This window comes from Cygnus olor, chromosome 5 (assembly GCF_009769625.2).
Source record: "Cygnus olor isolate bCygOlo1 chromosome 5, bCygOlo1.pri.v2, whole genome shotgun sequence".
Classification (NCBI taxonomy): Eukaryota; Metazoa; Chordata; class Aves; order Anseriformes; family Anatidae; genus Cygnus; species Cygnus olor.
The window spans coordinates 7,213,395-7,241,211 of NC_049173.1; the positions used below are offsets into that span (position 1 = coordinate 7,213,395).

Consider the following 27,817-nt stretch of genomic DNA (forward strand, 5'->3'; position numbering starts at 1 on the left):
AGAGACTGTATCATAGCACCACTCCCCTGAGTTGTCTACTCTTCCCACCAGAAACCTACCCAGTGTCCAGGCAAATAACCACTTCTCCCATTACCCTGCACAGAGTCCTTCCTCAAGGGGCAGGTGTCCCTGGATGCTGCACAGTGGACCCAGGGGAAAACAGAGAGATGGAGGCAATTTCCTGAGTGCCCAAAGGCATTTGGAGGATGCAACTCTGCAGATCAGAGCAATTGGAAACAGCACCAGAACAAAACTGCAACCAGGTCTCTGTAGCACCAAAACCCTTGATATTATAGCCATGGAGAAGTGCAATGAAAACATGGGAAGGATATCCAAATTGTGACCTATTAAATTACTGGTATGGATTACTGTCAAGGCGATATATTCAACAGGGTACACTGTGCTTCAGCTAAAGGTAGAAACCTCATTTTCATGCTCTAATCCCTCCACCCACTTCTATTATCACCAGGATTGATACCCCCTCAAGAAAAAAAGTTCCCATGTGCAACTAGTTATATATGCTTAATAACTTGCACTTATTAAAGATAAAAAGGATCAGAATTATAGGCTTAGCAAGGATTAGCAAGCATAAGTGCGTATTTCTGCAACTACCACACTTTTTATAGCCCTGTCACACTCCAAGATAGAGTTGTATCATTATATAGAGTTATATAACCATAAAGAGTTATATCACTGGAAGCAGTACAGCATTGTCCCAGACAGTCTTGATTATCAAAGTCTGGCTGTACCAAGTGAAGAAAAACCTTTAGGATACTGCTGTGCTGTCTCCTGGTCCCATCTGTTAACAGCACACTGTCCTGAGTTGTAGAAACCTCATCAGCACATCGTTGCATCCTAATCCAGTCTTCCACCAGTATTCACAGGAACTTCCCAACCACTTCCAGCTGCAGAAAAGTCTGATATTTCACTCCAAAGAGACTCAAGACAACCAGTGAGAATCCCAGGAAAATAAGCTTTCAAGTTTACCTGGAGGCCACATTTTTTCTTCACTGGTGATAACAAAGGAAATAAAACCATCGTATAACTGGGTGGTGTTTCACTATTATCCCAAAAATGCCAGTCTTTTTTCCATCCTTAAGCTTTCAGTTTAGTATAATCTACAGCACTCTTGGCTTCAAATCGTGTTAAAATTTTAAGTGGCCCAGTTTGCCCTCCTAATAGTTAGGGCCCAGAAAAGTGGCTTCATTTCTTTTCTGGTAAATAAACATAAGATTATTACCACTGTGTGTCTTTGGAGGGACTGAATGCCTTCAGATGCTTTTGAGACAGAATAAAAACACAGCGAGCTGATAAAAGCATCCAACTGTGACCCTACAATGGTACAAACATAAAAGAGAAGATTCTCTGGGTTTTATTCTCTGGAAGAAAATACCTTCATGTGCTTGTAACGGCCTTCCACCTCTGCTGTGTAAAGCATTCAGGCAGGACGCCTGGAGAGCTGGCCCTCCACCACCACAGGTACAACCTGGTACTGAATCCAGGTCAGACAAGTGTTTGTGTCACCAAAGAGGAACAGGAAAAGCAAAGAAAAACCAGAGAAAACACAGCACAGCTCCTTCAGTGGAAAATAAGGCTTTGTCCCAGTGACCACCAGGTGCAGCCAGCAGCTCCTGCAGCACCTCCTGCCCCACCACTGGCTCTCAATTTCTCCTTCCACACCAGGCTGCTACAAGCCATAAAGCAAATCAACAGAGGGATGTTCTCCCTTCTCTCTGCACCTGCACAACTGTCGGTGGCATCTCCATCCAGGCACACACCAAGCACGTGGCTGATGTCTCCTTCCATTATCATGGCTTTCACTGCTTCTGCCTGAGATGCTGGTTTTGCAGACTTGCATGGTTAGACAGTTTTAAAGTACTTTTCCAGTTAAGAGGATACAACAGTACTTCTTGGTCACTGTAGCTGCTTGTTATACCCAAGCTAACATATTGCTTGGGTAATTGAGTCTTGTTTGCGCTTCTTGTACCTCTTCAGAGCTGTATGCACACTGTTGGCAAGGTGGGGGGAGAGTCAGGAGGAATCCACGGCACTTAACAGCTCTATATCAATGGGATTAACAGAATAACAAATAAAATTCTCTGTGTTTTACAGCAATGTATCATAGGTTTCCTGCACATCACTCAACAATAACAGATACCAGCACAGGTAACAAGAAAACATGCCAGTCAGATCTTCAGTGTCACCCTGCCTATCCCCTCCCTAAACACAAGGCTTTTGATTTATCTTTGACAGTGTATTTTATCTGAGGAGGATAAATATCCCTTTTCTCCATTCTTGCTTCGTAAACTTCAGCAGCCTTCTGGACTAAAATAAAATCACAGCCTCCTGGGTGACCTGGGAAAATTTTTCACCGCTTTTGCTCCCTCCTGCAAGCAAAGCCCCCTCTGCCTGCTCCTCCTCCTGCTTTCTGACAGCATTAACGCAGCCAACAGTCAGCACACAGGTAAGCAAACACATACACCATCTGTCACGGAGCCCCAGCCCTCTCTAGCTCCCCTTGCTCCCACGGGGCCAGTCCCTGTGATGCCAACTAGATTTTTGATACCAAGCCTCTCAGCAAGCATGTTTCTGAGCCCATGTTGGGCAAAAATCCCACTCCTCCCTTGCAACATGCTTTGCAGTACGAAAAATATATTCTTTTATTTTAATGCCCTCTTTTCACACACGTAACAAGCTCCCCAACACTTCTGAGCAGATCTGAGTCCCCTGTGCAAAGCCGGCACAAGATGCCAACAGCGTCACAGCCACCGCAAGTGGGCCCAGCAAACACAACCATTTCTTCACAGAAGCCAGGACACGCAGACATCCTGCAGCCTAGCTACACCCATCGTTATGATTTAAATACCAAACCCTTGTACCTCGTAGGAGCGTGATATACTGCAGCTTCACAACAAAGCTGCATACTTTCAAACAGTGCAGAATACATCAGTATGGAGAGATTATTGCATAATGGCATCAATATTTTATTTCTGCTGAATTTTTTATCTCAAATTTACTGCTCCCATAAGTAATAGACAGTAACTCATCTACACCATAGTTACTTACGTATTATGTATTGCATGGGCCTGGCAGAATTTCTGAAGAAAAAAATCTTTTTTTTTTCTTTTTTAAATAGCCCTTTCAATGACAAATCCCAGCAGTATTTTACTGAAATGCTTTTTACAAAAGTTTAAAAATTCTCCCCTAAATTCTAATATATATGTTTACCAATCTCGTAATTCAAGAAGCAAGTGGCCTGACAGCTTCTAAGCACATTGTAATGTTATCTGCAAGGACAATGAATTATGCATGTCTCATAGCACTACGTCTGACAAAACAGTGCTCTGATCCCAGTGCAGTGGGATCCTGCAGATCCACCCAGCTGAGATGCAGAGAATAATGCAACAGTGCTGTTCTTCCATCCTTGTAGTAAAATGCTGCTAATATTTGGTTATGTGGTGTTTTTTGTTTCTTACTATTTTATCAATATAAAAAAAAACAAACTCAGATCTACACAAAAGGAAAAGGAGAAACATCAGGTCAATGGTTTGTAATTATGGAGCTTGCTGGATGTATTGATCAATGTTAATCCATGCTCTAATCAAAGCATCCTGAGGAAATTCTTAAGACTCCAGTCATATGCCTTGAAAAGAGATGTGGCTGGTTTTTTGGTTGTTTTTTTTGCTTTAAGTATGACTTTGACAGAAGTAAGTACTCCTTAAACATGCAGTCAAACCTCTCTCGGCTGCTGACAACAATATTTTGTGGTGTTCACAGTTAATACTTGGCATTGTAACTAACAGTTCCCTTCACCGGAGGACAGCAGTACATGCATTACTCACTTTGCAGCTGTTGCTCTTTCCCATAGGAACAGGTATTGTTCCTATAGTGGATGTCAGGAGGATCCTGCTCCTCCTCAGATGGGGAGAGGGCGAGCTCAGCTCCCCCAGCACATCCCTCCATCCTCAAAGTACAAATCTCCTAGGCTGTGAATCCAAAGGAACATTTGCAGGACACCAGCTGAATTGTAGAGGCAGAGAGGCTTATGGTGGCTGAGAAGGTTCTCCTACATCACGATCTTACAACTTCACAGATAATACTCTGGAGGCAAAAAAAATCTCATATTTGATGTCAGCCCAAAGAGAGGCCTTTCATTTTATTTGAAGTCTGCCTTTATAAATCTACTTGTCATTTATCCAAGCACATAAGCGTTATCTATATCATTGGAAAGTAGTTTAAATCCTGTTTGCATTCAAATGACACTGAGTTTTATTCTACACAAGATGGCTTAGAGGGCACATTGCTCTCAGTGACAAATCAAGCCTTCTCCAAGCAGGAACAGAAAAACAGAGCAAGGAATAAATTACCAGAAGGCAACTTCCTACAGAAGATGGATATGGATCCCATAGGATAGATGTCTTTCTTTATGGAAACATGCATTATTTTACCCAAAGCAATATACATGTGAACCTGACACCAAAGACATCCTACAATCAAAGGCGAGAATGCTGCTGGATCCTTTCCCTACCAATTCTCCCTGTGCAGCACAGGTCATCAGGTGATGAGAGCATTGCATACCTCAGCAAACACCACCAGCAGCAGCTGCTAAATACTAGGCAGAACATCCATTGCCATGCAGACATCACTGCTGGCCAGTAAGAAGAGACCCAGCTGGGCTGTTCTTTCCCATCTCATCTCCAAGAAAGAGAAACGGAGTAAAGACCAACACCTCAGTACAAAGGAGCTGAAATTAGTTTTGATAAATAAAAGACACCAGTCCTGCAGAAGAAAGGTCTCCCAATACAACACAGTATTATAATGACTGAAAACCATGCTATTTTTAGCAAATATCAGCTGTAGTGAAGAAATAGTGATATTACAAAGGAAAATGAAGGTTTGTTGCTCTGACAAAGCACTGTAAGGGAATATTCCACTCCTAGTTCTTTATTTTTTAATCAATAATTTGGAAAAGTGGCATCAAAATTCCAACAAAACATTTCCTGATAGCAAGATCACAGCCACGACACCTCCCTGTCACTGGACTCAGCTTGAATATACGATTTATCATTTACAAAAAAATATTAGTATATTTCATATTTACCTTTTGTTGAATCATCTTCAATTGGTTGCTTGAACAAAGTGATATCCTTAAAAGTGCACAGGAACAAAACCACTTTTTCATGCTCATTTCTTATAGGAGCAATTTGCATGTAGAACCAAACTGGGGTTCCTGGAGCAGAGAAAAAGGTGACGCTGGAGTGTGGTGCAGCACAACCCTTCCCCAGCCCATACACAGAATACTTCATACATCATATGATATGCACATTGTTTAGGACCACATCGAAGTATTTCCACATGTCCCAGACCTTTAATTTCACTTACTCAAGAGAAAACAACATTCTTATTTTTTACAGATTCATTAAAATGGGGAAGTGCTACCAAACTGACAAGCTGATAACCAGAGAGAGAACACCCTGTGATAACTGTATTACTCGTCCCCTCTTGCTCTTGGTTTTACCATTATGTCTCACAAACCTGGTATCTGCAGGGTAGTCAGGTGAGAAAAAATAGACTGAGGATATCTTTGAATCCTTCTTCACATAATATGGAGCTATCAAAACCAAAATTGCTAGACTGTACTGTCAAATGCTCCAAATTTGATGCTACTCTGTTATTTAAGAGGGCCTGAACTAATTCAGACATAAAATTTAAATGTCCTATCTGGACAAATATGCAGATAGGATTTCCTGTTGTGTTTCAGGTCATACCCTCCATCTCCTCATTGTCTTGCCGAGTGGAACAAATTTGCAATGCATTTATCTATACTTAGGTTTTGAACTAAATAGAAAATAATTTTCAGATTATACCATTCATCAAATGAACAGCCAGAAAACTGCTTACAGTGTCAGAGTGGTTAGAATGGTTTTATGGTAAAGCCTCACTGCCCACAGAGGGCTCCTGCAAGTGCTCAGCAGCTAAAAACTGGGCTTTCTACCGAGACATTGAAACAAGCTGCTCACCCACTGCTATCCCAGGGCACAGCTGGCCCCTCCAAATCTCCTCTAACACACCGCATCTGGGAGCTGCGCCAGGGATGGATGCCCGGAGGGCAACGAAACCCATTTGGAGCAGGGCTACTGTAGGGAAGGTCAAAATCCACAGGGGTTCATGGCAAAACTCAGCAGTGCTCTGCTGGAATTAAAGCAGTAACTCACTGGACTGGAGAGGTGGGGGAGATGGGGGACTGCTTTCAGTGGTAATTCCAGAGCCATTATGCTGATCACTTGATTATCTCAATTCCCAGTTGCTAACCCAAGATAAAAGGCTCTTTTCATAACTTCTAAGAAAGAGTGCTGCAGCTCTCAGGAGTGATACTGTGCTTTCACTTGTACCTGGCAACTCATCAGCACCCTTTGAAAAGCTCCACATGTAAGTAGGCAAAATAACCTGTACAACAGCCCTGAGAAAAATCAAAGAGAGAGGCAAGGTGGACAGTGCTGTAGAAACAGCAATCTGGACAGGGGCTCAAAAGCAGGCAAAGAGGTTTCCTGAGTATTACCCACACATTTATGCATGTCTACGTGGGTGCTAAATAGCTGGGTGGGTAGAGCTGAGGACCGTATGTGAGGGAATGCAGTAAAGCAGCAGAAATTCATAGCAAACTTGCAGGTCTGAACTTAAAATCAGCTAACTGGGTTAGAGTGCCAAGGGAGCGTGTGAAGCCAGCAGCCACATGGATGCTGCTTGGGAACAGCAGCTCTTAAACATCATCCCTAGGCCGAAAGAAAGGAGGATGGGAAAGCAACCTGAAAATCTCAAGATCTAAATTTGCTGAAAGCATAAAGGAATGAGTGAGAAAGAAAAGGTTGCGATAAAATAACAAAATACCCAGCACCTCTGGAGCTACAGCTTGGAGGTGTGGGTGGAAGTGTGCTCTGCAAGCTCCGTGCAGGAGAGAAGCAGCATGCAGGGTGATAAACGCTAGCCTTTCTACAGAATAACTCCACATTTTTCACAAGTATATTCATACCAACAGACACTATTCTTCATTTCCTTATCTGCTCCAATATTCAGCCTGGATGATAAGCATGCAGTTTCTATAAGAAGCTTCTTTCACAAGTACCAGCGTATGACAAATGGAAGCAAACCCAAGGCAAACCAGCTGCTGAACTGGAGCCAAAAGGTGAGGCTGTTAATGTTAGCAAGAGGCTGAAGTGCTGGGCTACAGGTGATGGAGATGAAAGCTGGCAACATGTTATGGATGGGAACTGGCTCAAGACTGAAAAGAAAAATGAGTACTTTTCCATGAACTCCTTCTATAATCCTGCGTATCTTACAGAAAGTACAGACTTGGAGATCTGGGCAAAGGTGAAGATTTTATTAAGGCAACTGCAGCTCAATAAATCTCTGAAACACCATCAAGCTCAAGCGGGCAATCCACAGCCCAAAACAAAAAAAAGCAACTGGCTAGTTACAGAACAGTGACAAAGATAAGGCTTTCCTCTTTTTAATATTTAAATAAAATGGAAAGAAATTTAGTTTAGGACTGGCCCATGCCAAGCAGGAACTACCAGCCCATTTAAAAAGGGAAGCCAGGGTAGGGAAAATCCCTGAGTCTCTGGGATCTTCTGCAATCACCTGGACATAAGGGGGGTGCTGAGCACCACCACCTACAAAGATACAGAACAAAGGTCTGTCCCAGGAAGCCTCCCCACTGCGAGGGTGTGCGCAGATCACCTGTACAGGAACAGGGGAGAGAGGCAGCAAATCCAGAGAACATCCGCCTGCTGCGCGACCAAAAGGAGGACTAAGGTTTGGAGGGCTATCACGGGCACCTGCAGGAACAGCTGGACTTCAGAGGCACTCTTACTTCTCTTTTTAATTAGTGTTTACCAAAATGCTTTGAAGCAGGCAGAATTGGAGAAATCTGAAGACAATCCCAATTGTTTAACTGCACATACAGGAAAATCTAGGCAACAAAGGGGAAGTGGAAATAAAGCATAAGCGTATGAGTACTTTTCCAGACGCTGAGGTATCCTGAATGCTCTCTTCAATGTCATGAAGGGTTTATGTGAGCTTGCAGTGAGAAGGGGCAGTCAAGTATAGTCAGCATCTCCCCCAGGGCTCACCAGTGCTTACCACAGGCACACATTGCTGCTGCTGGGAGTAACCACTCACAAATCAGGGTGTGCGTTCTCACCTGCAGACATTTGGGGATGTTTCCTGAGGGGAAATTTCATTCAGAATTTCTTTTCACTTAACCCAGTCAAGATTCCCTTCAGGAATACAACTCCTCAAAATTATTTTTTTTTTGGAAGGAGGGATTCAGACCTGAGACACCAGGAAACACCTACTAGCTTTGGCAATCTGAACAGTTGTCCTGAAACATAAGCTCTTTTCTTGATCAGTGGTGAGCAAAATACCCATTTCTTCTCCACAATTTGCTCCAAAGTTTACCCATATGTCAAAATGAACATCTTAGTCTATTAAGTACTTATATAGAGAATCATTAAGGTTGGAAAAGACCTCCAAAATCATCTGGTCCAACCACCCCCTACCACCAATGTCACCCACTAAACCGTGTCCCTAAACACCATGTCCAACATTTCCTTGAACACCCCAGGGATGGTGACTCCACCACCTCCCTGGGCAACCCGCTCCAATGCCTGACTGCTCTTTCAGGGAAAAAAATTCTCCTAACTTCCAACCTGAAATATATATGTACCTATATACTTATAGTATAGAGTTATAATAATATATTACATTTAATACATATAGTGTAATAAAAGACATATATAATATGGTATAATACATAATATGTATATACACTATATATAATGTTTATAGCGTACTATAATATATAATAAATACGCATTATCACTCCCAACATCATAAACTAATATATACATACTGTTTTTCTTGTAGAGGAGAATTTCAAAGCAGTTTGACTCGTAGTTGTCGAAAGTCTGTCTGACTTTTTCAATGGTCTTCTTGTCTGTCAGCTCACCGTACATAAAACTGAAAAAGAAAAAAACATTTTTCTCTTTTTGCTAGACAAGCAACAGCTTGTTACAGTCACCTTAGACTGCATAACCAACGGGGATGCTATTCACAGTCATTTACCAAAGTTTAACTATGATTTACACTTCATTTAAATATTCCGAATGTCACAAGGCTGTTATGAAACCTACAATAGTAATAACCATGGCTGCCTTTTTTCTGTAAAGTAGATGTATTTGCTGTCATCTAACGTTTCATTAAGTGCTTTTCTGAACATATCTTTAAAGGCATATTGTTAGAAAAAGAGCTGATATCCTATAAAGCCATTATTGCCACAGCTGCAGGCCATGAGAATATTGCTGTGAAAATGGAGAATATTAAGCAAAACCTCCAAAACCTCCCAAATTTCATTCAATTCTCCTGAAAAGGCTGCTGGAGGAAGAACAGAACTTGCTACAGGTAAGGGCTGTTGGCTGAATCAATGGATGCAAATCTAATCTTGTCAAGATGCATCTGACAAGATATTCTGAATCCTTCTTCTCAAAAAGCAATTAGAATTGAGGTAGGATTTAACCAGTGAGAACTAATGACTGGAATTCTCTGAAAAATCACACAGAAAGCAAGTGAATGAGTTGGCCCACTGTGTCTGCACTACCACCAAAGATAACCAAATTCACCCTCATTTTCCTTACTGTATGTCACATTTCTTTGATACCCCACTGAAAATACGGAAAGCATTAAAATACTTTTGAAGGCTCGTCCCTTTCCAGACAGAGATTACAAAAGACTAATTTTAACTCCACTGTTTCTCGCTGCTTGACCATTTCATCACCTTTGCACTCTTTTCCAGGTCAGACTTTCAGCTGGCGCAAGTGAACCCAACACCCCGACCTTATTTTTGAAAGCCTTTGTAAGAAAACAGCTAGGCTTTTCTCGTCATTCTTCCCTGGATTAAAAATAGGTGACGACTGCCCTGTGCAAATTCCCAATTATAGAACCGAAGGAAAATGGAGCAAGGGATAAAAGCTTTCAGACACTTGGATGAATACACTTTTAATTGATCAGGCTTCTCCCCCACCCCGTTTTCTTTGTTCACAAACAGTTTGAGCTCCGGCTGAAACCTACAACAGACAACCCTGAGAATAAGAAAGAGAAAAAGAAAAGCTATCGGTGCCTCCGTGGTTTAAATCCAGCTTCTCTTTTATCGATCCACAGACCTCCAAAGGTTCAATAAACATTTATTTTACGTCTACTGTTCTGAAAGAAACAATAAAACAGCACAGTGGTTAGTGACTTGGCAAGCATTAAAATACTCAATGAAGGCTGGGCGGTGAATCTTTCCTTTACACAAGCGACCGAGGGAGGCGATGGGGCTGCTCCCAAAATAAGGTGCTGGCCAGGCAGACACAGGCCCTGGGACCAGTCACAGCACTTGCATGTCTCATTGGGCACCTTGCTGCTCATTTTCATATGGCCTGCCTTTCATTCCCTATAGCCTCGTCTACATTTACACGTGAGCTGAAAACAAACAACAGTTTGAATACTATTTTTTTAATCTAACCCTTTTTTTTAGTGCACTGATGAGGTAAAACAGACTGCTCAAGTCTGCAAGACAAAATAAGAGCTGGTGTTTTAGTTATTCAATTCAATTGAACTCTCTTTTTGTGGTCCTGAGACTTAAAAACAATGCTTCTCTTAGTCCTGAAGGAAAAAATAATTAAAATTTGTTAAAGTGCATGACTTTACATGGCTTATAATACAGAAAGTCATCATTAATTAGCATTAAAATGACAAACCATACTCAACAGTGGTTGACTATAGCAGTTAGCTCTGCTGAATACAATCAATAAGCTTTACGCTTTAAAGTCAGCTTACTAGTGCAGTAAACCTGTAAAACTCAAATCTTGCATTATTTTCACATATAAACAGACATTTTAAAAGCTTGTGGAAAGATACAAATGTTTTTCAGGGGGTGATTTTTACTAGCAGGCACCAAAGGGACCTCCAAGCCACTCACTGTATAAGTTATATAAGATCTCTGCTTATCACAGGTTTAATTTAATTTAGTCTGTCCTATTTTGTACACATGGAGGGGCTCCTACTTCTTCAGTCAATCACTTTGTCTTTTTCTGCCTCATGTTTTTGTTATTTATTGCTTGTCAAGTGCCTTCAGTGCAAACTGTACACGACATAAATATCAAAACCAGCCTGCTACTGGGGATCTTACTACCTAGAAAATAGACTTATCAAAGAGAAACAAGACTTACTGAAACACGCAGAGAAAGGCACAATCTTAGATAATTTCCCCATCCCTGCAACAGACCATCCGTCATTTCAGACGCCTATGCTCCTGCCTCCTTCTGAAAGCACTCCTTGGCACAGAAAAGCCACATCTAAAGCTTTGCATCACTCTCTCCTGTCCTTTGACAGGATCCAAAAAAGTGCCACCACAGCAGCTCCGGGTCTGCAGCACGTGCCAGAGAAGTGTTTGTGGCTGTTTGTGAGGCTTTAGCCAGGTTAGGGGGCAGATAAAGCACGAAAGGCATACGATCCCACATCCAGTTAACAGCTCTGTTTATCCAAAAGCGTTGGATGAAAAGGCATCAGTTACAACTGACCAGCTACCCAGGAGGAACAGCAAATGCTGATCTACGTGCCAGTAGCTCCAAATCTTTGCAAGCACAGCAGCAGGCACCCCTTCGAGGCAGCACGGGGCAGCTCCCTGGGTCCCACTGGCATGCAGCAAGACTCCTTTGCACAGCTTTGGCAGTGCAAAGGGGTCTTCTCGTACAGGAAAATATCGTCACAGAGTTAACATCCTGGTACCAAATTTAACTTGTCTCAAGTCTAGCACTCTGTACCCACCACGCAAAACACCATTTCATTGAGCATGGTGGGGATTTTGCCATGATCTTCACTGGGGCCAGGGCTCTTGGACGTTTTCATCCCGCTCGCAGTGGCAGTAAATCAAAACAAGGGAGAAGGGAGATGCTGAGCGCAGCGCTGCAAGTGTTTCAGTGGAAACACAACCTGTACACAACTTCAGCCAGCAGATCCAATTCCCTCCCTCTGTACAGCTGGAAGGCAACACAAAAACAGGGCTCCAAAGCAGGTTTCCTCTTTAAAAACAAAACCAGCACCCAGCTACTCCCAGCCTGGTGCAAGGAAGGGTAAGGAGAGCAAAGCCTGGAGCAAACAGCAAGTGCAAAATGGTACTAGGTCTACTACCCAGCCACCAAAGGGTGCCTGCTCTGCTGAGGGCTTGCCCAGAAGACTGAACTTACTGGTAAGAAACAATTTTAAACAATGCTGATATTATTTGCAACATTAAACAGGGTTTTAATGGTTTGGAGATGTTTATTCTTGCAATGTATTCATCAAGACAAATTGTCTTGACTGTGGGCAACTGGGCATGAAACAAGTGTTTTTCCTAGGCACTGGTTAATCTATCGGTGCATCTCCAGGCAGGGGCTTTTGCACGGTTAATTGAATGTCAGAGGTGCAGCAATTGCAGATGCCCTCCCTGCTCCCTCCGTACTGTCAGCTCATTTTCATTTGGCACAGCAACGCTGCACAAGCATGCAAGTTCTTCCACCTAAAAATCTTGTGCATTTTAGCACTCACTTGTGCCACTTACTCTGTGGATCGGCTGCAGCCACACGTGCAATTTTTGGTGTCGTGCACACCCACGTTTTCCATTCCACACACCAACATTTTCCCTCCCACACAGCTGCAAAGCTCTTCATTAGAGAGCAGCCCCAAAGACACCTCTCCAGAAGGGTACATCAGATCACGCTGGGCACCTCTCCAGCTCTGCTCTAACCTGTGAAGACCAGGGTGAGCCCTAAGAGGCAGGAAATATCACACTGCGAATATAACTCCACCAGCTAAGATCCACACAGAACAAGTGCTGGCCATGCTTTCAATGGAGAGAGGTACCTCCAAAATCCAGAGCTGGATATGTAGAATGAAGACAAATAAATAAATTTAAATCTTTGCTACCAGCCTCGTTTTCCACAATAACTTCTCCTTAGATTTGCATCCATATGATTCACTTGAGTGTGGTCAAAACAGGATGCTTACAAATATCAACCAGAGTCCATCACGTTCATAAAAGACACTCTGACGTACTAAACCTTTTGGTCCCCTCAGTATTTAAGGCACAGGAGAATTATTAACAGTGAGGTATTGCTAAACCTTCATCTCCCCAACATTTCCCTATAATCCCATTCTGTATATGTAATGACTTAAACATGCACAGACTATAAAAGCGCTGGCTCACAGGGTAACACATCCAACTCAACATGCAGCACAACAGAGAGCAAAGGGGGAAGCATGCAAGCATATTTGGGAATACTGAGATAACGCTGTTTCTTCCAGCCCCACCTAGTACTTTGACTTTGTTGCTACCATGTGAGTTAATATTTCCTGTCAGCTGCATGTGCCCATCTCTTTTCCACTGCCGATCAGAGGACACCTGGTTGCGCAGAGCAACCTCAGACCCCCAGGGCTTTCCCCTTTCGGCAGACAAGAGCAGCGACCACACATCAGCATTTCAGCCCTGTAGGTGTGCAGCCCTGGAGTTGGTCACTGCCTGATTGCGTGAAGGCAAAACTTACACAAACTTGTATCTTGGCCATTTCTTGCTGCCCCTATCCCTGGTTTACTTTGTCCACACACCCACACATGCATTAGGGATTTAGTCTCCCTCCACAGCATCTCCTTTTAAAGGATGCAGCAGAGCAGGCGCAGATGCACATCTAACCATAAATCACAGCTGCCTGCTCCTGAAAGACCACCAGCAAAAGGAAAAAGCCATAAAGCTGCAATGCTCAGAGTAAATACATCATCAGCCTAATCGCCTTCTTGGGAATAAAGATGCAGTTTGCACATTACTGTGCTCTGTGTGTGTGTGTGTGTAAGAACAGGGACCAATATGGGCTCCAGGATAGCACGCTGCAGACCTCCTGGCATGGTAAACAGGAGAATTCATGAAAATCTATCAAATAAAAAAAGCTTTTGAAATGTATCACCTAAATATCCCACTTTCTTTATTGAATTGTTAGAGCACATTCATACTGATAGTAACGGGGATAAATTTCAAATGAGAGAATAAGGAATAAACCCTCAAAATATTTAAACACACACACCACACCACTCTTTGGGAACACCTCTAGTTCATCCTCATTCATTACTAAAACTTTTAAAAAGTTTTTCCACTGAACAGTCTTTATTCCTGAAACGCTCATTGCATTTATGGAATTACCAGAGGACAGCAGGAACTGCAAAACCAGGCAGACTTGACTTGCTTTCAAAAAATATTTGAGTGAAATATATTAAATTTGTAGATGTTCTAAATAAAAAACAAAAACAAACAAGAAATCTGGAATTTAGCTTTTTATTATTTAGGATTAAGTCTTGCAGGACTTTAAACACTACCCCAGATTTAGCAAAGGACTTAACATTAAGTATCTGAATAGTCTGTTAATCCTGGTGGAACTAACCATTGATACTACTGGATGATAGTCAGCTATGCGCTAAACTGAATGCACATGGTTAAGTGCTTTGCTATGTCCTAGGTAAGTTGCTGGTTTTATTCATTTAAAGCCTGCTTTAATACTTTAATTTCTGCAAAACAATGCTTTCCTTATATCAATCCTTTTTTTTAAAACCTAATTTTTCTTGCCAGCAGATTATAATTTTGGAAGTGCATCAAGTGGCAATGAAGAGACAGTCGACCTACCTGCAAGTGCTACTTTTCTGCATGACGTCAGCGCGATGATATCCAGAGAGTTTACAAAAACCGTCATTACTATAAACTACAGGCCAGTCCACAATCTGGGCATTTCCCAACAAAAAACTGGATTCTAAAAAGAAAAAGAGAGGAGAGAGAAAGAGCTGCTGTCAGAGGCACAGTACATTTACATCCTTTATGTTACACAGCAGATGTAGAGTGTTACACACAATGGTAACTTCCATCGTGAAATTTCAGAGAGCACTGAAATCAAAACGGCCATCAGAAAGGAAATCATGATGAAACAGGAGAGCTTTAGAAAAACAACATGCTGATATAAGCACCAACTAGTTCACAATTTAGAAAGGATTCATTTATTTGCAACATCTGGACAAGCTATCATGTTTGATTTTCATTTTCATTTTATGTGCATATAAACATATTTATCTTGAAACCAACCTTAAATTAACTTAAAAATTGAGCTTTAAATGCTGAGCCATATGTTTCTGTAAGACTGTTGATGACACTATTGTATCAGATAAGTAAAATTTTCCTGTTGGCAGGTCCCTGTACATTCTGCAGGATGCAGCCCTCCCTGGGATGAGGGACAGCCAGCGCCAGGAGCTTGGCAGGGGGGAGATGTCCTACTGCACCCGGTGGTACACCATGAGCCACGTTACACCCAGGAGGGTAGGTATGAGGTGACCCATGCAGAATTTGGTACCAGAACTGATGAATGCCAAAGGGACTTACACGCTGAAATTACACAAAATGCATCAAACTTCAGGTGCGGTCTACATCAAAATGCAAAAAGGTGGCTTTGGTTCATCCCACTAACATTTTTCTGTACCAATTGCCGTAAACACACAAATATGGGCAGGGTGTATTTTTAGGAGGCTGAACTCAGGCTTAAATATTGCTTCAATCATATGTTCTTTCATTCAGTGCCTACAGTTTATACACACGGACTGGCACCAACATGTTATGAGTTAGTCCTAAAATAGTTTTATTCACTAGTTTGGAAGGATTCTTCCATCCCTGATTTTAGCAAGGCTTTTCTGAGGAAAGAAATACCAATTTTGTCAAACATGTTGTGGGATTTTATCTTAATCAACACTGTGAATGTTTCTAATGTTGCTTCAAAAATAATATTCTCACTTAGTATATTGCTTAGTAGAGGTTCTCAAGCTGTAGTCTGTGATGATCTTCAGAGCTTTTTTATTTTGCTTCGCTTATTTTTACTTATAATTTTCAGTTTATTTTGATGGTAGCTGTGGAGCTAACTGGTAACACTTGACACTAAAAAGCCATCACAACTATATAAAATATATTAAAATCACTGCTGTATAGAAATGATAGAAAAGGTTCCTTTCAGCAGTTTTCATGGGTAAAAAAAAAAAAGAGAGAATTTTTGCAAATCTCATAATAGCTGAAGAATTATTAGGTTATGTCAATTACTTGAGACATACACTCAGGTGCATGCATTATTTTTACATAAATGTGACACTGGGTTTCTATGAGCTATATGTGCCCTTTGCAGGATATTTATAACCATGACTGCAGTGTATATTACTCAAACATTATCCTATCGAACAAGAAAAGTGTACTGAAAAAAGAAGTATTTTCTATCTTTTTTCTTTATAAGCCTGAATTTGGAAAATAATAATCTGTAAATTAATAGATTTTCTGCAGAAAAGCAGATTGAAAAATATTTTAAAGCCACCCAATGTGAGATATAGTTTAGATTTTGTGAAGTCTTACACTTCCAAACTCAAAGAATTTATTTGCATTCATCACAAACAGTCTTAAACCTACATGCCAACTTTAAAAATTTGTTTTTCTGCCCAAAGGGAGATTCAGTCACTACAGCCAGCAACAGACATGGATTACAGTATCTGCTGGAAACAACTACTATTAGCCCTCTGGTCAAACCAAGGTTTGATTTGGAAAGTGACTTCTTTATAGGGTTATCTTTCACCACAGTTTTGCTCGCATACCCAGATACACTGGGCACAAGGTGGGTGATTACAGGCAGCAGATATCCAAACTCACTCGTGGATGCTGTGCACATCTGGGTGCTCCCAGAGGACCACAGTTCATAAGCAGGTTTTGAAACCTCTCTGTCCAACATAATCATCTTGATTGTGTATCCCCACTGCAGAACCCTGTTTCAGGACACAGAGTATACTGCAGAAGATACACGTTGCAGCCACCAGCAGACATTCAGCATTTATTGGTCATCATCTATGGATTTTCTACTTCCTTACACCTAAGGGTCTCAAAATAATTGCTAAGGCATTCATTAAGCTGATCAAATCCAAGATGTTGGGAGAAGATACAACAAAGCCAAACTACTGATCTTTCAAGAAAAAAAATTCATCATAAAGCAAGAAAAAAAGATACTAGAATTATGTTGATAGATACTAGTACTTATAAAGTTAGATCACATATATATATATATACACATAGCATATGTACTAGTAACTTGACCAAATATTAGAATATGTTTTCCTGTGTCCCCACGAATACTCTATTACTTGACTTCTTTTTTTACTTGTCTTCTAAGCAAATAAGGCTTACTCATCCATGCTGAGCATGTGAATACGAACGCGTGTGTCCTGTTCCACCTGAACAAAAATCTTGAATCAACGTTTGCATCTTGTTAGAGACCAATGAATCTAACTGCAGGCACAAAGCTATAGGAATCCATGTTTCATTAATGCCTCTGTTCAGTGAGCAGCTTGATAAAATTTAAGGATGAATAGGTCAGCATCTGACCCTGGGGTTTTATTGTGTGCCCAAGTCTCAGCATCTGCAGGACTCTGTGCCTACCCTACATTTTATAGGTAGTCATGTTATTTTCCCCAGGACATGCATTATTTCTTCCCTATTTCTAAAATTTGTCCAGATCAAAAACTCCAGATGACTTAACTTCACAGTGGCCAGTCTATAACCAGAATCCTCTGCTTTGACTCGTGTATAGTCTCTAATATGTCCCCATTTTGGAGTCTAATTTTGGTCAACAACAGTAGAGAAGAGCTTCCATTAGTTTTGGGTAGTTTGAGGAGAGACTGCCTTATAGCACATCATCACCACTTACCACTTGTGAAAGTCCATTTCTGCAGTCACTTCCTCTAGAGTTGGGCCCTAACAGCCAGTCCTGGGCTAAAATCATCTTCATGCCCAACTTCCATACTTCTATAACCCACTTACATGGTTTTCTTGTTTAAAAAATTTCAATTATAGTTGTGCCTCAAATTAAGATTTCTATTAATTTGACTATGGTGAATTCCACTCCATCGGATTTGCTGACAGGGTGCACCTCCATCATCAAACCCCAGGATCCCTCCCGTTCCTCCACTTGCCCCAGTGGCCCACACTCTGCAATGGTTGGTTGGCACCAAAGCTCTTGTTTGGAGTGAGCCAAAAGACTTCTCCACAACCATTTTTTTTTTGCGTATGGGCATGAGCTCTTCATCGCAGCATACCGAGGACTGCCTTCCGCAAGGTAGGCCCAGGCTCAGCCTCCCTCCACGGGAGAGGCAAGTTGTCAACCCACTCGGGCCTTCCACAGAGCAGACTGGTGTTCTGCACCTTCTTCAGAAGGAAAAGACAAAAAGAAGCCAACAAAAGGTCTGACAATTGTAGATGCAAGGACAGCAGCACTGGGATGTCCACAGTTGGACATGCTGTTAGATTCAATACGTACGAGCTATATTCTGAACGTTACATTTTTTTTAAAGATTATATTGGAGGTATTCTCAAGGATAAGTCTGTACAGAGTTTAGCTAGTAAATGGACAACAGAGACTTGAGCCAGTATGTCTACACCTGAAGAGAAGAATTTCCTCACTTTTTAAGTGTACCATGATTTCACTGAAAGACCAGTATTGCAAGAGGGACTGTCCAGTACAGCTGACATTACAGATGGCAGTGCATAAACGCAGCTCACATTCCACATCCAGTAAGATACGAGCAACTGAAACTTGTGCAGTGTCAGTGCTACAGCCCAGAAAGGAAAATCTTCTCCTTCCATGTACGGCAGCACCCGTTCTCACAAGTACTTCATGGTGGAGGCTGGGAACTTCTTCCCAATCCACCAGGTACTGACCATTGCTGAAAGCAGTACAGCGAATCTGACAGACCAACAGTTTGATCTGATGTATGAAACAGTATGAACCTGTAAGCCAAATTATCGTGTGGTTATGTATCACACACTGAAGAGATCAACATGCAGCTAACTTCAAAACTTCCATAGTAAGGATTAGCCTGAAGTGTCTAGTAATGCATTCATTCTTGGATTTCTTCAATGCCCTGAAAATGCATATCTACTTTCCATTTGCTTAGAGATAAAAGTCTTTTTTTTATTTTTTATTATTTCTAAGCTTGTCCTGATGTCACTGCCTCCATCCATCATTTTCTCTGCCCCATCCCGCTTTCTGATCTATCACACAGAGCCCCCAGCACAAATCCATAAGGTGCATGCATTCTTCTACTAGACCCATCTAAACACCGGTGTCTGCAAGAGAGCAGGGAAGCAGGGCTTAGACAGCAGACATGCCCTTCTCAGAGCTGCTAGATTCCTCTTAGGAAGTCAGCAGGCTTTTTATTAGCTAATATCACTCTCCTATTTACAAAGTTTAATACAGATGGCAAAGAATTTAGATATTAAAGTCATACCGTTAGCTGAATTTCAGATTTGGAAAACACAATTGAGGTAAACAATTGTTACAGGCACTATATTTGCCATTCCTGTGCTTCTACTTTGCAAAAAGACTCTTCTGTATAAAGGCAGCCTGTGCTTTAAGCAGCAAGCCTTTAATCTTTGTCTATCTTGCACTAGCTAATACTCAACACAGCACTGAGCCTTGTTTTGCTGTTTAAAAAAAAAATGACCACTGTGTGCAAGCAATTTTTTCTTAACCAGTAAAATGCCCAAAGCAGTGTAAAATTCATGTTATGTAATCACAGGAGAGCAAGAACAGCTAAATCATTCCAGGAGATATGTTTAGCCAAGTGAGAAAAGTTGTCTCTAATCATCTTTCCTCAAGAATGCTTGGGTACCACTTGTAAACAAAATTGCTTAAATCACCATTTCAGAATTCCATCCCTTCCCAAGAAAATACCCAACTAATCATTTTAGAAAAGTCACCATTGAAAACATGCTTAAAAAAATGAAGCAGTAGCAGAACACAAATAATAAGAAGCAGCAGCAGTGTTTCCATCTCGGAATAAATTCCTAACTCAAGCAATTTCACACAGAGCTGTCCTTCAGAATTACTGCCCTTCCTACGTGGAGCAAGTGCAGCACAGACCAGACAGGCTCTGTGAAAAGCCTGGAATTTGCCTTTTTTTTGTTTTTTTGGTTTTTTTTTCCTAATGCTGTCTTTTAAAAGCCTCAAACCACTTGAACTGCTGTCAGGCTGCTCTCCTTATAGAGATCCTGTAGTTACACGGCATCAGTATACTGCTGCAATCTGTTTCAGACCACCTTGGAAAACTCGTGGGTCTCCTGGGTAGGTGTGTTTTGAAGGGGGAATTCTACAAAATATTCTTGGGTGTTGTTTCTTGTAGCTCTTCTAAGCCCTGATACTATGCATTTCCAATGACATTTGCATACAGCAAATCCAGCTACATGCTCAAGACATCCCTATAGAATACGACAAAACCCTAAGTCCTCTGGCAGACCTGCATGGGCACTGCCCTCCGAAATCAGCCTCGGCAGGCACCAACATCCCTCCAGCTTTGGGGTCGGCTGCAGGCAGACTGCTGTGCTTGAAGCAGCAAACTCCGCCAGCACTTTGTGCTCCTCACTACAAAACCACATTGCTGTTTTCTAACACAGCTATTATTTCCCTGGTGTCTTTAAAGCATGCAAAACATCAGTGTCATCCAATTTATCCAGCACATCCAATTTATCCAGCACATTAAGTGTTGCTTGCCTGAAAAAACTCTCAAAGGACAAACTCTTTACGTCACCTTTCTGTACCACTGTTGTTTTTATTTAATACTTGTATTATGAAAATGCATGGAGGACTAAACCTAGGGCAAGATATCATACTAACAATGCAAAAATGTTCTAATTCCTGCCCCAATTCGCTTCTCCTCTGATAAAACAAAATCTAAGTAATCTAATGCTGGCTGAGATACTAAATCCAAGTGTAAGTCACTTAGCTAGGAGCACAGCAGCTTTCAGCAATTTAGCAAGCGAGCCCAAGAAGAAAGATTAGAGTCTGCCTCGAATTTATCTTTAAAAAAAAAAAAAAAAAAACACTTTAAAATGTAACCTTAATCATTCTGAATGTGAAATCCCACAGACACCCTGGTCCTCCTCCTTTACTGCAGCACAACTTCACTGACTTCAGGAAGAGTTTCAGATCAATACGGACAAGAGAGCGTCCCTATGAGCTGCCTGAGAAATGGCATTTCGTTCAGTTCTGATCACAGGTTCTCCCCCACACATTCCCTTATCCTAGAGTTAAACCAATCCCCACCTATCCTGGTTATCTTCTAAATGATGATGCTGAAGATGTTCTCTATTAAAATTATGCAGAGCACAACGTAGATGTAGCGGGACTGAATTTAAACTGGAGCTGTAGCTCTCACCACAGGCACACCGGCACCCTCAGGGAGTAACCAAAAAACAGACTTCTAGCTATAGACAAACAAGAGCACTTCCTTCACACTCCCATATGAGAAAATCGTGCCAAGGGTAGATATTCAGACACGGGGGCTCGCCTTGCAAACGCACAGCCTGGAGCTAGCCATGGCTGCGGCTTCACAGAGCTTGGCCAAATTTCCCCAAACCTGTTTTGGCAGAGAATCGTGCAGCACTGCTTGTGCAAGCATCCAGCAAGGGGCTGAAGCAAAACATGTCAGCAGAACGGGTCCCAGCCCCACAGCAAGGTGCTGCTTCAGGCTTGTAAGGGGCTACGCACAAGGCAACATTCAGATGCCACCAGCACCAAGCGCGGGTGCAGAACTGGGTCCTGGCTGTCTGGGTTAGGCAGGGCTTCTCAATCAAAACTGCCAGTCACTGAACGTGCTCAATAAACAAGGGGTTTAGACTGACTTTTTTCTGCAAAGAAGGTTATTAGGGCACCGACTCCAAAATCTTCTCCTATTACTTAATTTTGCCAAACCAAAAACATGCTATTTTCTTAGCTCACCAGGAGAATAACTTAAAATCCAGGCTAATCACCAAGCAGCATGCTGTTAAACAGGCTAATTAAATGTACTTCCACAGCTCACTTAACTTCCTGACATTAGTCTTTGGCTGTATACTCCTTCCAACGGCAATAAAAAAAAAAAAAAAAAAAAAAAAAAAACTAGATGTTTATTCTAAAAATCAATAATTTCATTTTGCTCTTCTCTATCAGATTTCAACATTAACCTGGAAACGCCACAACACTTACACTGACCTCTTGTGGCAAGTGCTCGGCAGCGCTCAGACATCCCAGGGAACATCTCTCCCACCCCATCCCGCTCCCAACGAGATGCACAGAAAGAAATATTAAGAAGATAACACACAAATTTGACAAAGCTGTAAATGAGATCAAGGAGCAGCTTGTAAAGATCCAGTTATTCCTTTAACTAATGATACACCTTTATTTGGGGGGGGGTGTCTACATTAACATGATGGTATGGAGCTGTTGTAATTAAAAACTTAAAAATTTAAAAATTTAAATTAAACCACCTAAATCTCCCCCGACTTCAGCAGGCATCAGATTTACCTAATTTCCAGGATTTGGCCAAACTGACTGAAGGAGTAAACAAAACGAGGCCCTTGCAATTGAAAACTACTCACAAATGTCATCTAGTAATGCTTCTTAGTGTAACACTCCACTTTGCATTGATTTACATATCAGCGGGTCCCCTGCAGCCACAGAAATTGCAAAATCAACCTTGCACCCAAGAAAGCCCCAATAATTTAAGCTCCTTAGTCATCCCTTCACTAACTTCCCCGCAGCCAACAGAATTGGAGGATGGAAACTTTTGCCCCAAGATTTAGCATCTTTAAGTAGAGATTTAAGCAAGTGCTGAGGTCCAGATTTCTTTGCAGAGGATCCCTAATGACAGACACCCTGTAAATTTGAAATAACTTGCTTTAAAGAGCTTTTTTTTTCTGCTCCAAATGTAATTTGGCTTGGAGCTGTTGAAAAAGCAGCTTGTTTTAATTTGAGGGAAAGAAGCCTACATGTGTCCTGTCCAGTGAGAACAACGTTTTTGTAACCCTGTCTACAAGAAATCAGGTATGCTACATGGGGTAGTAGGAAGGATGGGAGAGAGAGCAAACACCTATTTTGTCAGTAATACCAGTCTAATAAAAATGAAGAGGTGTCTTAGTGCTATAGGTGTGATGTTCACGTCCCCTCCTTCCTGGGGGACCTGCCTTGCCAACGCAGTCACCTGGGAACTGGGCTGATCCTTTCCCCATCAAACCCAACAGGGTATAAAGCTCTGTCTGGAGGAGATGATTTGCAGGAACACGGTGCTAAGCCGTGCAAGACCTGGAATTAAATGCTAGCTTCATTAAAGCTTATGGTAAAATTCCTTACAGAGCCAAGATTTCAGCTCAAGTGTCAAAAACATTTGCGAAAGACCTGAAAGACGCCTTTTTGCAAGGAAGCTTCTAAGAGTTATTGCAATAGAAACAATAACCAGTAATGATGGCTGCTATCATATTTGTCTTTCGCTAAATTATGCCCCGCTTCCACGCCATTAGCACATTTTATTGTATATCGCCACAGAGTCCCAGAGTTAACCTTTTTCCAACCTCAACCAAATTACATCCAAAGCAAATTACGCTGGTAATGCAAGCTTCATGCTTTTGCTGCTACAAGACGCGAAAGTTGAAGGCAGATGGGCAAGACAGACACTTATCTCTGCCCCACGCCTGCGGCTCAACTCGCCGTGTCCCTTCTGCAGGCAGGGCAGGACCACGAAGCCCAGCCCTGCTCTAGGGATTTGCCCAAATTCCCATTCCACCTCCACGATACTGAGCCGAGGTCAGTGCCAGCAGGAGCTCTGACTACACTGAAGGAGCAACCCATAATAATAATAGTAATAACAGGCACAGAGTGCTGAGAACATCTTAGGAGAGAACATTGCCCTAAGCAAGGGCTTTATTAAAAGCCCAAAATACTAATGGCAGTAGAAAGCAGTCACCTTAATGCGATTTAACCCACTGCTCCCACAAAACACTTTTTCTTTCAGCTTAGCGAAACACCTGGTGTTCTCAAGATCAGTGTACAGCCGAGGCTGGAGAGAGATCGCATCAACCTGCGGCTCCCAACGAGAAGGACTTTACTCCATGCATTTTCACCGTGCTTTAAAAAAGAACAAATTTTTATTGCGCAGAGTGCACTGATCACCCCGAAGATAGGCCTGTGTGCCCGGAGGGCTTGTCAACGTAGACCAAGAGCAGCAGTGGGGCTAAGGAGGGACCCTGTTCCTTCCTGAAGATTCTGTCTGCTGGGAGCGGAGCACAGTTATGGGGTGGCCGGACAACCTGCAAAGCAGCTCAGAGGTTACTGTCCACCCCAAAATTATTTGGAAGCCTCCTGCAAGGTGCTGCCATCCGTAAAGCAGCGTCAGCCGCTGCTCTACAGCACTTGGTAAGCTCCAAGGTCTGAAGTTGCCTTCAAAAGAGTGACCCCCAGGCAGAGAGCACCCCGGGTCCCCCAGACATCCCACCCTGTGCCACGGCCACCCCGGCTCCTTCTGCACCACTCCTTGACGCTTCGCTCACAGCTGAACCACAAGGAGCATTTCCCTCACAATTTTAACCTCATCTGTAGCCAAAGCTGGGGCAAAAAGGAAATGTTCACGACATTCCTGAACAGCAAATCCCTAAATAATGCCGAAAATGAAACATAGGGCTGCTTTTAACACCAGGCCGGCCATCACACTCTCTGCGCACACAGCTCCCGCTAGGTCCATTCTGACTTTCTACACTTTAAAGATACTGCAACTTTGTCTGTAAATGCTTTGTTGTTCGGATCCATCTCTGCCAGCTCTGAATAATTTGTCTGCACCTGCGTTTCATTTTTGAAATCCACCGCTTCCATTTCAGACCTGAAGAAGAGCCTGTCTGTCAAAATACCTAATTTTTCCAGCTGTGCCTGTTAGCCTAATAGAAGATATTACCTCTATCTACAAGCCTTCTCCTGGTTGTTGAGAAAAGATTTATGGACAAGAAGTGTGATGGGATTGTGTAAGCATGAGAAATCTCAAAAGAGAGTGTTCTTTAACTAGGACAGACGATGGAAAGGCTTTTTTTGAGGATGCTAAAGATGTATTTTAAAGAACTATCATCCTTCTTTCCTTTATCCTGTTCCTCAACTTGATGATGAAAAATCTCTCTGAAACTGGTGAATCCAAGTATAAAAACAAAACCCAGCACACAGTCAGCAGATCAAATCCTTGCCTTCTACCAAGCACTGGCAGGAGATACTTGAACCAGATTTGCTCTAGTGGATACCATTAAGTTCGGATTAAACAGTGCAGAATCCAATGAAAATTACTATTTCTATAAAGGACAAATACGGCTATGACCTGGATGACAAAAATAAAAACTAAATCATGTTCCAGGGCACAACACTGACCGCTAACATGAGTTAAAAACAGATTCCCAATCCACTTTTTGCTTCATTGTCCAATGGGACAGATTTGACTCCATAACATCACACTTAGGCAGAGAAAAAGCAGAATGAGTGACCAGATCAGCACCATTTATGCACCCAAATTAGGCCAGGTTAAAACCTGAGGGGGGCTAATGTGTTTTTAAAGTATAATGTTCAAAAGCCTGCTGAGGTTTTCTGGGTTTTGACATCTCAAAGCTTTACTGAGCTTTCACCAGGGAGGACATGTGGTTCAATCAGAGCACGATACAAAAGCACAGCGCTCCCACACCGTGGTCCCAGCTCTGCCCCCGACTTGCCACAAGACCCTGGGAGAACAACTGCGATGCCCCGAGCCCCTGTTACACCAGTTTTAAGAACATGTTGGCAACACCTTTGTGTGCCCTCTTCCACAAGGAGCTGTAAAGTGTAATTAAGTTCCACTTTGAAACTATCAGAGGTAAAGTGCTATATAAAACCCTATTAATTAAGCTTGCATTCAATATTCTGGTAAATAAATACACTATTGCAGGAAATTTGCTTCTAGTGATTGTGCAGCTACAGAGCCTGACAGAGCTGATGGGGTCAATCAAAAGTTGATGCCTTAATGCAAAGTTTTAAATTCCAGGTCCTCAGCCCACTGCTGCTTCCGTGGAAGTCAGTGGCTCACGAATTCACTACTTGCCATCAAAACCCACTCAAGCTAGCACACCAGACTACATTAGTATGAACGAGAGGTAAATCCAGACCAGTGCAGTGGAAAGGTGGAAGGAAACACTTTTCGGCAGCATTTCACATCACATTAGTGTCTCGATTAATAATGCATACAGAAACTTCTTTCCACGCTCTGTTCTGCCCACCTTTCCCATTCCCACTCTCATGCATGGCAGGGTCGGGCTGCCCAAGAAGAAACCTTTCAGCAGATGCAAAGTTGAGGTCTTTTACCAGACTTCATTCGCACAAGCACTCACATTTCAGTAGTTCCGTGCCAGTACAAAAACTAGCTAAAACCAGAAGGTAAGCAGCACAAGACTTGCCTAAAGCCGCGTGTACATTCACACACCTCTAGAGATGCCTGCAGCCACACCGTAACTTTGACGGAGCTGCGTGCAGCACTCTTGGCCACTGCTTCGCAATGGGCTGGAAGGGGAAAGCGAGCCCCAACAGCAGGGAATTATTTTCTACCCGTGTGGTTCTGAACCAGTCCCGTAACTGCTCGCCCAGCAGAGGAGCGGCACAGCAGTGACTGCAGGCACTTCTTACAGGTTCCTCCAGGCACAGGATTTTACCATCGCCCCAGCCACAGGCACTGCCTCGTCCTCTCTCCCGGCACCGTCACCACACGCTTTAAAGCGAGACAGAATTGCAAAGACTTCAAAACGCCGAATGAGACAATGCAAACCCGAACACTGGGGAACCAACGAACGAGAAAGAGGGAAAAAAAAACACCCGGCGAGTGGAGAGAAATGAAAAGGGGGAACCCTGACTCCCAGAAGAGGCTCACACCAACACCTGCTAGAGACCCGCTGCCTGCAGCACCGACGGCGGGGTGAGAAGGGAACGAGGGGACAGGGCAGGGAAAGGCTGGGGCAGGGAGCTTCAGGGAAGGATGGAAGGAGGGATGGATGGATGGACGGAGGGATGGATGGACAGAGGGAAAGATGGACGGATGGAAGGATGGACGGCCGGATAAAAACGGGGACGCTCCTTCTCACCGCTGGAGCGCCGGACGATGTTCTCCAGGAAGGTGTTCTGCGGTGCCACCAGCCCTCTCTTGCCCCCCGGCATCCTGCAGCGCCGGGCTCGGGGGCCGGGGGTGCGCGGCAGCGGCTGCAGCGGCGGCGGCAGCAGCGGCGGGGGGGGGCCGGCGGCGGCTGCTGCGCCCGGTGCCCGTGAGTCGCGCAGGGGCGGCCGCGGCCGCTCATGGTAGTGGCGCCCCCGCGGCGGCTGCAGCGCGGACTGGGGCCGCGCCGCGCACGGCGCCGCCGAGCGCCGCCGCCCGCCCCCCGATCTCCCCCCCCTCCTTCGGTTGTGTCCCCCCCCCCCCCGCGCCGGCGCCGCCCGCCCGGGCCGCCCCGGGCCCGGTATGGATGGGAGGAGCCGTGCCGAGGCGAGCCGAGCCGCCCTGGGATACCCCCCGTGGGGTGTCCTCGCCCTTTGCTCTCCAAACCCCCCCCCCCGTCCAAGTTTTGCCCCTGAGCAAAACCCCCCAAAATCAAGCAAACCTAACACTAAATCCCCGATTTTTCTACTCTCACATATTTATTAAGACGGCGTTTTGGGGAAACAGGATCACAAAGTGCCACATCGCATAATTTGTGCGCAAATAATAACCATAAAGTGCACTGAAACGTGTTAAACGCCAGCCTTGCATGAAGGCATCAACCGTTTTGGGAGGATTCGTCCCTTTTCCAGGGAGAGCTGGTGTGAGGGGGAGGCAACAGGAGGTGGATTTGGGGCTG

The 27,817-nt window shown here is 43.2% G+C and overlaps 1 protein-coding gene across 2 annotated transcripts in view; it reads right to left on the reverse strand.

Moving 5' to 3' along the window:
* The window catches only part of KCNH5 (potassium voltage-gated channel subfamily H member 5), a 156,591-nt gene extending 129,385 nt beyond the window's left edge, over window positions 1-27,206 (reverse strand). For both annotated transcript variants that reach the window (XM_040558987.1, XM_040558989.1), the window contains exons 1-4: window positions 27,071-27,206; window positions 14,744-14,867; window positions 8,912-9,018; window positions 5,102-5,230 (exon numbers count right to left, since the gene is read on the reverse strand). In XM_040558987.1, the coding sequence (XP_040414921.1) occupies window positions 5,102-5,230; window positions 8,912-9,018; window positions 14,744-14,867; window positions 27,071-27,143 (433 nt within the window). In that variant the 5' untranslated portion in view covers window positions 27,144-27,206. The remainder of the gene's footprint in view (window positions 1-5,101; window positions 5,231-8,911; window positions 9,019-14,743; window positions 14,868-27,070) is intronic.
* Between the last annotated feature and the right edge of the window lie 611 nt (window positions 27,207-27,817).